The sequence below is a fragment of the Nelumbo lutea genome, chromosome 5 (genome assembly GCF_056320005.1).
Source record: "Nelumbo lutea isolate HS-2025 chromosome 5, American lotus-T2T, whole genome shotgun sequence".
In the NCBI taxonomy this organism is placed as follows: Eukaryota; Viridiplantae; Streptophyta; class Magnoliopsida; order Proteales; family Nelumbonaceae; genus Nelumbo; species Nelumbo lutea.
In genome coordinates, this window is record NC_142688.1 from 85,132,297 (window position 1) to 85,147,107 (window position 14,811).

At 33.3% G+C, this 14,811-nt stretch overlaps 1 protein-coding gene across 1 annotated transcript; it reads right to left on the minus strand.

Moving 5' to 3' along the window:
- Positions 1 to 479: 479 nt before the first annotated feature.
- Positions 480 to 9,626, minus strand: LOC148853229 (uncharacterized). The gene is made up of 9 exons (XM_088946958.1): positions 9,331 to 9,626; positions 7,707 to 7,749; positions 7,523 to 7,601; positions 7,317 to 7,362; positions 7,124 to 7,222; positions 5,408 to 5,476; positions 5,002 to 5,302; positions 3,893 to 3,999; positions 480 to 2,513 (listed from the first exon to the last, which is right to left on the minus strand). The coding sequence occupies exons 1-9, from the start codon at positions 9,568 to 9,570 to the stop codon at positions 702 to 704; spliced, it is 2,796 nt and encodes a 931-aa protein (XP_088803084.1). The 5' UTR covers positions 9,571 to 9,626; the 3' UTR covers positions 480 to 701.
- Positions 9,627 to 14,811: the final 5,185 nt, after the last annotated feature.

Consider the following 14,811-nt stretch of genomic DNA (forward strand, 5'->3'; position numbering starts at 1 on the left):
TTGTGTTAGTTGGGGTTAGGATCGAAAAAACATGAACTCTACTTGACTTTTGGTTGAGTCCTTAGGCAACCCGGACTACCCCAATGTGACATGTCTCTCCATATTTGCATGTGTATATACATACACACATGCATATGTATATATACATATACACACATACATAGATACATACATACAGCATTTTAGGGGTTGCCCCTCTTATGTAGCCCATTACAATTACAAAATAAAAAAGAAAAAAAAAGTATGTATCATAATTTCAAATTAAAAGGCAAAAACTTACTTATTGTAACATATCCCCACAACTTTTATTCTCATGTGAATGTGAATGTTAATATGAAAATTTTAGCATCATTCCATTGCCATTTTTATTTAATTCTGCCATAATAGTTTGAAAATACCTTGTTTGCCAGCTTAGTCACAGCCGTGTTTAAAATTGAAAAAAGTAAAAATTATAGAACTGAAAGTTCTAATCTGAAAAATGATACTTTAATTTCTTCTATGATTAATGAAACATTTAGAAGGGACACGAAAACAATGACAAGTTGACAACTAGTTTGCCCAAGGCAAGAATGAGAACAGTTTTAACTTTTAAGGGGAGAAAAACAAAGCAATATTGATCTTGTAAATTAATAGTTTCTTTTTTCCTTTCCTTTTGTTTTTGTATTTAAACTTTAAAGAATGAGCACCAAAAAGTACTTTGCCTATAGCTGAAGAGCCAAATCAAGCTGGTGATTATCCAATAAAGTCATTTGCCGATTGTCAATAAATACTTGACTACTTTGTTCTGTTTGATGGCTGCTTATTGAAACCCTGTTAAACCTCGCTGCTGCATCAACGAACACTTCCTCAGGACCCAAATCCAGCTGCAAATCCGGCTGTGCAAATACATCCTGGCCTGTTGGCTGCATGAAAGCATCCTTGCTCAATGAATTAACGTTCAGCTGACTGAGACTTGACTGCAAGCATGAAGCATCAAAAGCAACTTGCTGGCCCCATGACCTAGGCTGACAACGTTCTGCAAGTTGCTCTTCCATAACCAAACATAAATTATTGTTTGGTGCAGTTATGGCTTGATTCTCTCCACATCCAAGTAGACTATATCCTGGAAATGGGCCTCCCTGAGATGAGCTCAAATTGTGGCTTGGAGAACCCATGGAATGATTCTCTCCATCCAAATAATCTAACAGGAAGCCATGAACAGGGTCAGCAGCTTGGCTTGAACTAGATACGTTAATGAATTCTGAATACCATGGAGATGGAACAGTAATGTTGTTGTTTGTAGATAAAAGGCCAAGAAACCTTGCCTGAGAATACTCTGAACCGAGCTCAGCCACATAGACCCGTTTATCTGAACTGGTGAGGTCTGCCATTGTGGCTGGGTGCTCACTGCTGGTGTTTGTGACCAAATGAGACGTTCTTGTTGACTGAGAATTTCTTGAACCTAATTCAGCTGGCTTAACCTGTTTATTTGAACTAGAGTCCACCATCAAAGCTGAGTACCCATTTCCAGGGTTTGTGACCTCAAAAGGTTGAAATTTCAGTGCTCTGTAATCAGCGATAGGGAATGTACCCAGTTGAATCTCAGTTATTGGGTTCTGATGAGCCAACCTTGACTGGGAATGCTCAGAACCCAAATGACCTGGCTGGACCCATTTATCAGACTTGATGGCATCCAATATCATGGTTGAATGTTCATTGAAGGAGTTTGTGATCCTAGAAGCTGGAAATTCTGCAGTTCCAAAACTAACAACAGGGAAATGCGAATTTGATTGAAGCCCAGTCATCTCATTCTGATTATCCATTCTTGACTGGGAAGGTACAGATGCTATTTCAGCTGGCTGGACCCCTTTATCCAACTTGGAGTCCATCATAGTTGAGTACTGATTGCTAGAGTTGGTATCACCAATAGTTAGAATTTTTGGAGCTCTAAAATTACCAATAGGGAAATGCAAACCCGAATGAAGCTCAGTAATATCATTCTGATTAGCCAGCATTGACTGGGGAGACGTTGAAGCCAAATCAGCTGGCTGGACCCCTTTACCCAACTGGTTAGAGTCTGACACCATACGTGAATACTGATTGCTAGGGTGGGTTTCACCGATAGATAGAAATCTTGGAGCTGCAACACAAGTGACAGGGAAATGTGATCCCAATTTAATCTCAGTTGGTTGATTCTCATGCGCCACTTTTCCTCTGATGGCACCAAGAAGATGGCTTCTTTCCCTAGCATCAGCAAGGACAGTTGGACGTTCAGAAAACTTGTCAAGGATATTCCAAGACATGGAACTCTTAGTCTCACCATTTGAAATGGGTTCCTGTTGCAAATATGTTCCTGGAACCTGATCTTTCAGACTCAGATTCTGACACACTGAAGTCTGTGCTAGAACCTGATAATTTCTACTCCGAACTTGACATTCTTGCAATTTCTGATTGGCCACCTTCTGAGCTGTTGGTCCCAAATCTTTGATGAACCTCTTTAAACTCTCCCTGTATCCAAGGCCTCTACGATTGACCTGCAAAATCAAGAAAATTTAATCCATATGATCATAAGCATCTAAGAATTTGTAAAATAGAGATCAAAGATTGAGTTCCTCCCATATAATATTTTTCTGTCTAAAGTGTCATAAATTTGAGGGTTTTATATAAGATTGGTAAATCCAATTTAACCCCATGTTTTCACCAGCTGATCCTCAATTCTCAGTTTCTACATCATTCCAAAATATGAATCCATTACCAGTAGTGAACAAATGGTACTGGATTTGGATTGATGAATAAATGAATCCAGCTGATACTTAATTCTCAGTTTTCACCAGCTGATCCTCGATCCATTTTGGTAAAATATGAACCCAGTACCAAAATATGAATCCTCAATTCTCAGTTTCTACATCTGCCCAATGAAACTTCCAAAAACATATGGAACCATTTATCGGATGGTAAGTCATCCAATCAACTTAACATTGGCCAATGGACCAACTTGGACCCTATTATTGGACAATTTGGATTGATGAATATTTTCCTTGGCACAGAAAGACGCTAATAAAGAGAAATGTAATAGTAAAGTAAAAATACTGACAATTTTTCTATCAATAACAGGAATACTGACAAATTTTGACTAGGAAAACATATTCCTGGAGATTTTCTGATTTTATGCATATTGAACGAAGATGTCAATGGCCCTAGTTTAATGCGCACTAAGTACTGAATCATCCAAAAGAACAATGATTAAGCTTGATTCAATCAGGACAGGAAAAAAAATCATTACTCAGTTTTAAAAGAACAAAAGAAAGGATTTTCTGGCTTTCCTTGATTCTCTATTTGCCTCCTTAAGTCATTCAGCTGCCTCAGAGTCCAGAATCATCCAAAAGAAGACAACATCTTAGAAAGTACTACTAAACAAAATGGAACTAAGTACTGAGAACAGATGAGACACTCAAGCAAACTTCCTTTATGTCACATAGTGAAAAGTTGTGTTCACACCCAACACTTATCTACTAACTAAGAATGATCAGATGAACTTTACTGCATAGTTAAAAAGGAATAACTCTAGAACAAAGTGTAGAAGCAACAAGGCAATTTTTTAAGTAGATCTAGAGGGGGTAACTGAACAACTAGTGGGCCAATCTCTGTACAACACTATGACAAGTTGATCTTTCTGTTTCTTCCCTTTCCTTCTAAGATACAAAATATGCTTCTTAGCATAAACAATATCTAGATAAAGTGAGTGTGTACTATGTAATTTACATGTGCACAAAACCACATTAAATTTAGAAATTAGACTCCAGCAAAAGTTTAATCACATTTTAAGAAACAGCATAAAATGACAAAGTGCATTAGAAACTCCAGAAAAATAGGAAAACAAAAGAAAATTAAAAGATAAATATGAACAATTTACCTGCATTAGTTGTTTTGAGCTATAATAAATTGTTGAAGCTATAGATTCGTTCTCATTAAGGAAAGATGTCCAAGGGCTATATGTACATCGGGGTTCTGATATTGAAACTGAGAAAAAAATGAGATAAATAAATCAGCATTCTAGAAACCCAAGATGAAACAGGCAAACAAAATAATAATCTGATCATGTAAGTAGCAACAGTATTGCAGTAAACCAAGATATGATAAGAAAGCAGTGATATTATATGCGTATATCCATGTGTGAAATGAACTCCTGCTTAAGGCAGATATTAACCAGATATTTGAATTTACAGTGGGGCATTTATTGCTGCACTGTAGCTGGATAAACTACCCAAGGGTTGTATCCTGGTAGTCATACCAATAGGATGAGCTTAACCATTTGTCTAAGATACTCCCGTTAACTTATCCCCTATCCAAAAGCAAATAAAGTGATTGGTTGGTTAGAGTAACAGAAAGATGTACTTTTTGGATGATAGCTTGCAATTTCTAACAATGTGTTTGTCCTATTGAGGATTAAGATGCATTTAAACAAGTGTTGAGGCTATATGTCTGTGGTGATATAAACAGATTCATAATTTTATGTGAAAATTAACAGAGTGGAAGATCTTATAAGAACAAATGTAACCATTTAATTCATAATTATATGTGAAAATTAACAGGCATTGGAACATGTACTAAACTACATTTCTTTGTTTTATCAACAAAAAAAAGAAAAAAAACTTAGTAATATGTTATTATACATGTACATAAATTGAGAGGCAATTTGGTGTGTTGACATCACCTTTGATGCACAAAGGCCCATACGTGCACATTTCATAAATGGTTTCTCTTATGTAAGTGCCTTGTATAGGGCCCCTTTTTTCTTATTTATGCTTAATAAAATCTGAACCATTTGCGTGTGTATCTAAAAGATACACAAGTCATGGAGGATTGTATTTCATCTTATAAAGTGAGACAAACATACAACAAACACATTGTATATGTTTCCTAAATAGAAAATTTATTAAATGCTGGCATTGATGTCCAATATAGAAAATGCAAGAGAGAACATGTCAAAAAGCAAGTACTAGATCTCTTTCCAGTTCATACCAGATTGTTTTTCATAATCTCTTCTATCAATGTGATTTGCACTGGAGGACCCACGGTATGTTTGGAAGCTTTTCCTGTGACTTGATGGACCATGTAAGAAACAGGGCCTACCATCTAATGGAACATCAATGGTCATACTATTAGGCCTCACTTTATCTGCATTAAGATTTGAACATCTGGTGCCATGATGAGGCTTTCTACCACGTCTTCGTCTCATAACCAAGAATTCCATCGCAAAGTTCTCAGGATCAATTTTCAGAGCTTGAAATACTTTCTTGGCCAATTCTTGTATGGCAAGAGCCTAAATATACAAGGTTATGTGCCATAAAGTAAGATTTTTTCTTTGTAGCTTATACTTCTATTTACTTTCATTATACCCCACTTAGCAGGGAGTTGATGAGCATACCTGTCTGAAGAATATGGTTGTTGAGGAATTAAAACGCATGGCATTGCTGAATATCAAGAAAACATCATGCTGTGTAATAATCCAAACAACAAATGATCAGTTGAGATTTTTGAATTCCAAACTATAATTTCTGATGGAAGATAGAGTGAAATGATAAATCACTGTTTACTGAATTACATATCTGAAGATAGCAACATGACAAAAGTTGTGACCTTAACATTATATGCATGGCCATTATGTATTGCCCCATATCACCCACGTCATCAGCAGTTAGGATGAGTTCTTAAAACAATTATACAAATTGGCTTATGTCAGAGGAAAGAGGGAAAGAAACTTGGATGAATAAAAGCAATACAAGTGAAATAACATTGGCAAGAAGATGTTACAGAAAACACACTATTAATTCTTTTTTCAAAGAAAAGTCAAGTATATTTTATAAAAGGGTTTGTTATGTTATGATAGCCTCAGATATTTCTAGATGAGTGCTATATCATATCAGACACTTCCATATTCAATGTTAGTTCCATGTCCAAGACTTTGTCCATCCATGTCCTTTCCATATCCAGGTATTATAGTTGTTATGCTAATTAGGCTACTTATTCCTGATGTAGCCCTACCAGTTGAATATTGACAAGTCAGGTGGGAAAATATACATTTCCCTTCATTTTTCAAAGAGAAGTATGCACATTATTTCTAAAAGAAAAACTTTGAAATAAGAAAACCAAATTATCCAGGCTCACAGATTCAAAATCTGTTAGGGAAAGGAAAATCAGATATAGAAAATGAAAGTCTACTAGTTCAACCAACAAATTGCTAAATGGCTGCAAAAGGAATCTGTTTGTTTGAACCTGAATTTGAATTTGATCTGGTTAAGGGCGAATGTTGGTTTATAGGACTGTAATTGGATCGGATTCTGATTGGATCCAGCTACATCCTCATCCGGTCCAACTATCAAACCTTTGGATCCTGACATATCGGATTTGGATTTAATCCGCATCCATCTTATTGTGTTTAAATTGACAAAAAGTTTATAAAATCTAATTACTTTTAACTTCTACATGTATAATAAATGTATATAAATATAAAGTATTAAATTTATCAGTTATAAACTTTATAAAGTTGTATATAATATATATACACATAGTTATATTACACACACACACACACACACACACACACACACACACATATATATATATATATATAATATTTTTTATCAGACTCATATTTTAATCAGAGTGAATGGGGCCAAATCCATATCTGATCTGCTTATTAATCAGATGCAAGTTCTAACATCCAAATCTGGAATAATCAGATATGAAGTAAAATTGGGTATCGGACTTTGGAGTCCATCCACAGCCCTGTTAATTTATATTATAATTAGTAAAATTGTTTCAAATGTTGTATTTTTACCAAGTCATAGGTCCAAGTTACATAAAAGTTAGTTTCAATTCTTTTTCTTTTTTTCATGATATGCAGTATTAAAGTCATTTTTAGTTGGTTTTGTTAATAATATATAATATTTTGATAATCTTTAGTTTAATTTATTGATGTTATTCAATATCCTATTTCAATCCAAATTTGATTTGAATCTGAATATTCACAAATCAAATTTAGATCTATGTATACTTGATTTGATCCGATATATTGAAGATCCATTGGTTTCTATTCATAAGAGGTTAAAATTTAATAAGAATGGGTGAAAATGGAGCAAACCTCAAATTGTTCTAGAGTTGTATACATTCCTTCATGAAGTTTTGCTCTCATGGTGCCAAAGTCCATTGGCTCCTTGATGATTTCATAATAACCGTCAACCTTCCAAAACAAAAGATCCCAGTTAATAATTGCATACCAATTGGAAGCTGAAGTGCAATATAGAAAATGTAGAAACTAAGCATTCAATACAAACCTCTTCAGGGTCAACTGGTTCGGCAAATATTTCATGCTTATCTCTCCTGAATTAAAGTATGAAAGAAAAGACACTCCAGTGAGAATGTTACTTAGTTGTACTTTTCCTTTCTAAATCATTTAGTTGTCCTCCAGAGTTTCTATTCATAAGATTGCTTTTACTTATCCTAAATATAATCAAGACAAATATCTTAAAAGAGTAGTTACATTTGTAGTATATCAAGGATAAGCTCCAATTTTTGTTTTTCTAGCATCCAAGATGAAGAAGCCACTTTTGATGGTTGGTCTGACAAAAGAGATAGAAAGGTTATTAATTCACATGTCATGATCATGTATGAAATCCTAAAATGCCACTTTAGAATGGCATATTTGATGAGGAAAATAGATATACCAATATTGGTTGTATGACCTTCATCTTTTAGGTTCTCTCTTTCCTGCAAATAATTTGGAATGAGAAACCAAAATCAGAACTCAGAAGACACAGGAAATCCAGAATATATATGTTGACCTCTGCCATGTAGCCAGAATAATAATATTCTAATATAAAAATTGAGTAGTACTAAAAACTAAGCCTAAACTTAGAATTGCAATTTGTATAAAGCTTGCTGTACTTGTGTGTTCACTATCCCTATTTCCTCTTCGATCCTAGAAACCATCTCTCCAAGCAACTGGCCATATTTGATTTCATTTAACAATCTACATCTTTCATAGACATTGTTCAACCCATACTTGGAAAGCATAGATGGAAAGGAACTTTTATAAATTTTATACTCGTGCAGGTATAATCATCATCGAAGCCTTTCCCTAACTATATGGGGTTGGCTACAAGAACCACGATTAGCCATTACATTCTGTTTAATACCATGCAGGTATATATCTCCATAAAAGATCAGGTTGAAGTGTTCAAGGACCATTTCCATTAGTTTGTAGTGGAACAACAGCCCGGAAGTGAAGAAGATATTCTTTCTCATTTTAAATCTTAAAGAAAATTAAGATGTGATGAATGACGTCAAGGTGTTATCTCTGAGTCATGCATGAACAAGTTGATGGCATAAACTAGATTGAAGAAGTAATGGTAAGATTAAACCAACTTGTCAGAAACAAAAAAAAAAGGGTAAAACATGTCAAAGTACTTGTAATGATCACCGAATAAAGAATAATCTCTCAAATGCTTGTAACTGCCAGTGTGGGTGGAATTTGGAATTCTCCAAACCAGCATGAGGGTCACTCTTTTTATAGCCCCAAAAATTTATTGGATACATACTCCCCATTGTTGGAGAAAGCAAATGGTTAACAAATAAAGTTCAGAAAGTAAAGGAAAAGGTCAATTGGATTCAATTTCCTAGGTGATCTGATTTTACCAATCTACACCATATAACTTGAAAAGCATCAAATCACAAGACCATTCAAAAAGGAAATCGATTAAAAAGACCACTAAAATATTAGAATTCTTGGTATTGTTCTTTTAGTAACAGAAAACATGAGAATTAAATGAACCGCCTCCTAACTGAGCTTATAGATAACCACTAGCCTGTAAGAGCTCCGGTTCTGTTATCAAAAAAGTCGATATAAAATCAGGGTAAAGATACAGATTGAATTAATAGAAATGTTTACTTCACGAATTGAAACTTGAAAGAGATAAGCATACTAAGACCAAGAAAGCAATGCAGATAGATAACTAACATTTGCGCAGTTAATATTGCTTAATTTACTGAAACCCTCTGAAACCCATATTAATCTATTGGTTCTAAGTTCTAACTCAGTTTCTTAGTCCAGTTCCTCATCTCGAGCCGTCAGGTATATATCAGTCCTAACAGTATATAAAAAAAAAAAAAAAATGAAAAGGCCCATCAGTTTAAAAATTAAAGTTGTTAACATTTAGTTGAATATCTAGGAAAAGGATAAAATCAAAAGGTCTCTCTTGGGGGAAAAAGAAAAAGAAAAACAGAAATGGCGTAAAGAAATGGATAAATATAAAATGAAAAAAAAATGAAGATAAAGAAATTGGGATTAACCTGCTCAGCTTCTCTTGCAACAGAATTAACTACCACTTCTTCTACGGTTCTAAGCCTCCTCTTCTTCCTACCTCTCTTTCTTGGCGTATCCTGCTCGACCAAGGCTAAGGGTCGTTTTCCATTGTTAGTATGTTGTGGTTGTGGGACATCTGGCGGGTCCCCCACAGAAGTCGCTTGCTGGACTTTACACGCTTCTAGTGCAGACAGTCTCGCACTCCTCCTACGTCCTGTCTCCGCCATTGTCGTCCTGTTTTTTCTTTTTCCAACTTAAAAAACAAAACCCACCTTGATAACTATATTAAGAACCCATTAACCAGCTGATTTTTTTTTTTACCAACAAGAAACAATAAAACCCAACAACCCACCTCGAAAGTGCGTAACAAATTAAACCCATTTTTTTCCGAATTTTTGTTTATTGATAAAGTCGGATAACAAATATCAATTTTCGATTTCAACTTGAATGTTTTAATACAAAATCCCAGTTTCCATTTCCAAAAACTTTACATGTATCGATTACCAAAATACAGCTTTTAGGGGTGACCACGGACCCATTTGACATTTGGTACGGAATTCCTTAAAAATAACAAAAAATAAATAAAAAATGGAATTCTGCTTAATATGCTAAATTCTCAAGCATGGGCCAATCACAAAACACTATGCCAGCTCCGTACATGTGATTTCCACAAATCAGGTCCAGTATCCGGTTCGGGATTAAAAAGGACGATCATCGCTATTCATCTCTGGTCGGTCTCCTGTGTCATACTTGGGAATTCAAACTCTTACAACAGTGGCTACTTAGCCATCTATAACTCGTCTGTTTTTGTTTCGTTTGTCTTAATTCCTACTAAACCAAACTTAGCTTTATAGCAATCAATGAATCAACCCAATTTCAGTTTGGGTCATTAAGTTGGTGTTCTCTGTGGTGTGGAATTCCCCCATGGATTAATTGGTCACACTTACACAATGCATTGCAAATTTAGTGGCATCAGTTGCAAAATACTCAATATATATATATATATCACAACAGAACGCTTCATGGGGTGGGGTATCACCCAAACCACATGGCCTCAACCACACTAGAACACTGGACTAGAGTGGAATACATAGAGAAATCATATTATCCAGCACCTCATAAATGAAGTTCACAAACCTCCTTAATAATTTATTCACTAAAGAACAAAATCAATAAATCATCCAATCCAGCCCTTTCAGAAATCTGTTATGGGATGAGAGGACTGACCATGGCACATCCTAATTTTCACATGCCAAGCTGTTTACTCATGAAAAAATGACAAAGAGGCGTCCTTTTTCCTTAATAAAGGCGGTATCAGCGTTTGTCTTTTAGAAACAACGCTTTTTCTTTGCCCTATTTACAGTAGATTTAATTTCCTATCAAAAAAAAATTATCGAAGAATGAAAAGTGCTCTAATTACCACTATTTCCCTTTTCTTTTCGGCCAATAAAGTTGGTGAATCATGAAGTTAATTCAATGAGGTCCCCCCCTCTCTCTCTCATGATAACAATCTCCTACAAATAGATGAGAATTGAGAATTTGAAAAGCCAGTATAACACCGTTGAGTTCACATCTGGTTCTGAAACATCTCTAGATGATGGCATCATCATTTCTGGTATTATCATCGATGGATGCAATCGTAAAGATCTGAACTCAATACCTTCAAGTGAAGATGGGATTTTTTTTGAGTCATTAGAAACATAGTTTTTGAATCGTTATTGATTTGGACGGTCGGACCGTTCGGCCTAGGAACTGTCCAACCAACTGGTTCTATTTTATCTCAAACCCGAATCCTGACAAAAAATCGTTGAATCAATCAATGATTTATTGATCCGGATAATTGAACTGTCAATCTGTTCAATGGTTTTTGGTCATTTTATTTATTATTATTATTTTTTAATTTTAGACATTCAGACTGTTGACCTAAAAAGCAGTGACAGTGGCCAAAACGGTTACGTTTCCAGATCGTTTTTTAAAACCATAGTTGAAAATGGTGATGCATCCCAAGACCTTACCAGCACAATCGGTTGGTATCATGGTTCCTTTTGGCGTGGTTTTTCTCCAGCCTAAAGTGAATGAAAAGTGTGAGCTTTAGGCTTGAAGATGAGGTGACACAATGGGCAAGGCATTTAATATGGTAATAGAGAGAGAAGTGATGGAGGAGAATTAATGGATTGCCATTTGTTATCTTCAACTTGTCTGTCATGTTAAGTTTCATACAGCAAGAAATCCATCCCTAGTCCCTACCTTCCTTCTGGTTAGAATTTGACAATCTCCCTTCTTCCAAGGTAAGCGACTTCATTTATATCCACTTATTTTATTTTTTATACATAGCAATATGACAAAACTGGAGAGTTGGGTTGGGCTGAATAAATGAAAAGATAAGGTCCAATTAACATATATTTCATAAGCAGTTCATTGATTTAAATTGCCAGGTCAAATACAATAGGGCTTTTCCTTTGAAGGGTAAGTACCTCATCACCAAATTTTCCAATTTGGGTATATCTAGATTCTTGGTGAGAAGAAGAGGATAAAAATTATTGATGCAGGGTCAATTTGGTCTAATGATGCTTTTTTTTTCCCTCAAACACTTGGAACTTATTTGGTAAGTATGCCTTTTATATGTTTAATAATTCACTACACTTTAAATTAATTGTAACCTAATGCTAACGGTGATTGGCTCAGTTTGAAAGGAGTACAAATACAAATACAAATATGTAGAGTACTCTCTACATAAATCCTGTATTTGTATTCTTTCCGATATGAGCCAAAAAGTTTAGGCCGAATAGAGGGAGCATTCATTGTTGTGAGTTGGTATATTCAATACTAGCGAGCTTGACTTCTATCTATTACAATTATGTGTTGCAGTTGGTATATTCAATACTAGCGCGGATCCATGCGATGCATGGGAAATTTTGAAAGACTGAATAATTTTATTTACTATTAATTAATTAATAATTAAAATCTTTTATTAATTAACTAAAAGTATTAAAAGTTATTGTTAATATTTAACAATTTAATAATTGTATTTTTCATTTAATATTGATTTATAGAAAATAATTATTATTAATTTAATATGAACAAATATTTTTTAATAAATTTAATTTTATTAATCATTTGTAGTAATTTTAATAACTATTATTATTTTCATTATTTTTAAATGAAATTTTGATTGACTTTAAATAAATAAAAATAATTACAAAGCTAACATCCTTATTAATTTTACTAATAATTAACAATTATATAGGAATGGCAACGGGGCGAGACACCCCATCATTGTCCCCACCCTATAGTCAAGACACTCTACCCCATCTCTGCCCCATCCTAGTGTCAGGTGAGTTCAAGCCAAGGCACCCACTCCCCGTTAGGGATAGATAATCCTCAAATTTCCCACCTCGTCCTCAATGTTGGGTGAGTTCAAGGCAAGGAATCCACTCTTCATCAAGGATGGGAAATCCTTTAATTTTTCCCTCTCCGTCTCTAATGTCGAGCAAGTTCAAGGCAAGGAACCCACTCCCCGTCAACCCAATATTCAAATTGATGACAATGATCAAAATGATATACTGAGTATCAGCCACATGGTAAATTTCTAAAAGTACACTAAATTGTTTTTAATTTTCAAAAATATAATTTTATGAAAATTTTGGAAATTTATTACATTTCAGTAATTTTGAAAATTTATTTAAAATTATTTTTAAACTATTATTAAATAATTTATTTTCTTTTTAAATGGTTTACTTACAGAATTACACTAATTTATCTTATATTTTCTAATATAAACTAATAAATAATTTTATTTTCCGATATTATACTAATTTATCTTAATAATTTGTGTAATTATTGGTTCAAATTACAATTTTCCTTTTCCCATACTCATTTATCGTTAATAATTTGCAATGAAAATTACATAATTTTTCAATAGTTTTCCAAAATCTATCAAATGTAATAAATTTTCCTAATATTTCCAAAATATTCCAATAATTTTTAATAATTATTTAATACATTTTAAATAAACATTCAAAAAGTTTATATCTTTTAATTTCCAAAATGTTATTTTATGAAAATGTAGTTTTATGAAAATTTTTGAAAAGTTTATTACATTTGTGTAATTATGGAGGTTTATTGAAAATTATTTAAAATTTTCATTAAATATTTATTTGTTATTAGGTAGTTTACTAACAAAATTACACCAATTTATCTTTTACTTTCCAATATAAATTAATTAATAATTTTATTTTCCAACATTATAATATTTTATTAACTATAATTAATGGCAGAGCTAGGACTTTTCTCTTTTTAAGAAAATGAGAGAGGAGAAAGAATAGCATGAAAAGGTTTAATTCTTTTTTTTTTTTTCGGGGGGGGGGGGGGGGGGCAATGACCCAATTTATTATGTTTTTAACCCAACCTCCACTAAGTAACCATATAGATATGGTTTTAACAAAAAGTTTGGGGTCCAAGGACCCCCCACCTTTATACTTGGCTCTGCCCTTGACTATAATAATAGCAATAATTAAATTTTTGTACTTTTTAATAATTTTTAAATATTATTCTCAAGTTTATAGAAATTAATTAAAGAATTTTTAATTTCTATAAAAAGTTGTTAATATAAGAGTATTTACCCAAAATACTTTAAAAAGTCATGATGAGTTAATTAACAACAATATTTATTATTTATTGATAATTTACTAACCGTACTAATAAGAATATTTAATTTTTGGTAATTTACTAATAATGTTTATTATCTTTTGGTAATAACACTATTTAATACTCATTGAATATGAGTTGGGTTAAACATTAATTGTATTTGACTATTTATTAATTAATATGGATATTTTAAATGAAGGAGAATAGATATAGATTAGGAGGAGAGATTTTAGGAATTTTTGGGGAATAGGGTAAAATAATACGTTCCTAATGACTTAGAGGATATACCTTAAGAGAGAGATTCTATGAATATTTTTAGGTAATTGGGTTGGGAATGGTGACATGGTTTAATGGGAGAATGTGAGTGGTGGGAATGAGAGAAGAGAGAGAGAGAGAGTCAAAGGAGAATGCAGGGTGAGGGTAATGGAGCAAGGAGAGGCATGACTCGTATAGATAGATAAATAGATAGAAAGATAGATAGACTAGTAAAAGTGCATGCGCGTTGCACATGGCAATATCAAATGATGATGCTTATAATAGTCATCAACCAAATGACCTTAGTGATTGAACCATTAACTTATTTAACCATGAAAATGGACTATGATTAGGACATTAACTCATTTTTTTCTTTGTATTTTAGCCATTTGTATCTTTACTAACAATAATTCTTATTTTTAAAACATATATTTGTTTAATATGAAGAATATATAATATTAATGCATCTTCAAATTTTTCTATAAAATTTATAAAGAAACTATATTTTTTATTATTTAATTTATGAAATAATAAAATATATTTATTTACCAAGAGGAAATGCAATT

Excerpts from the sequence above, each read along its gene's own strand:
- LOC148853229 (XM_088946958.1), bottom strand. The coding sequence starts at position 9,570 with ATGGCGGAGACAGGACGTAGGAGGAGTGCGAGACTGTCTGCACTAGAA. Across the intron at positions 7,750-9,330 it reads TTGCAAGAGAAGCTGAGCAG|GAAAGAGAGAACCTAAAAGA; the intron begins GTTAATCCCAAT and ends AATTATTTGCAG. Across the intron at positions 7,602-7,706 it reads AGGTCATACAACCAATATTG|ACCAACCATCAAAAGTGGCT; the intron begins GTATATCTATTT and ends CTCTTTTGTCAG.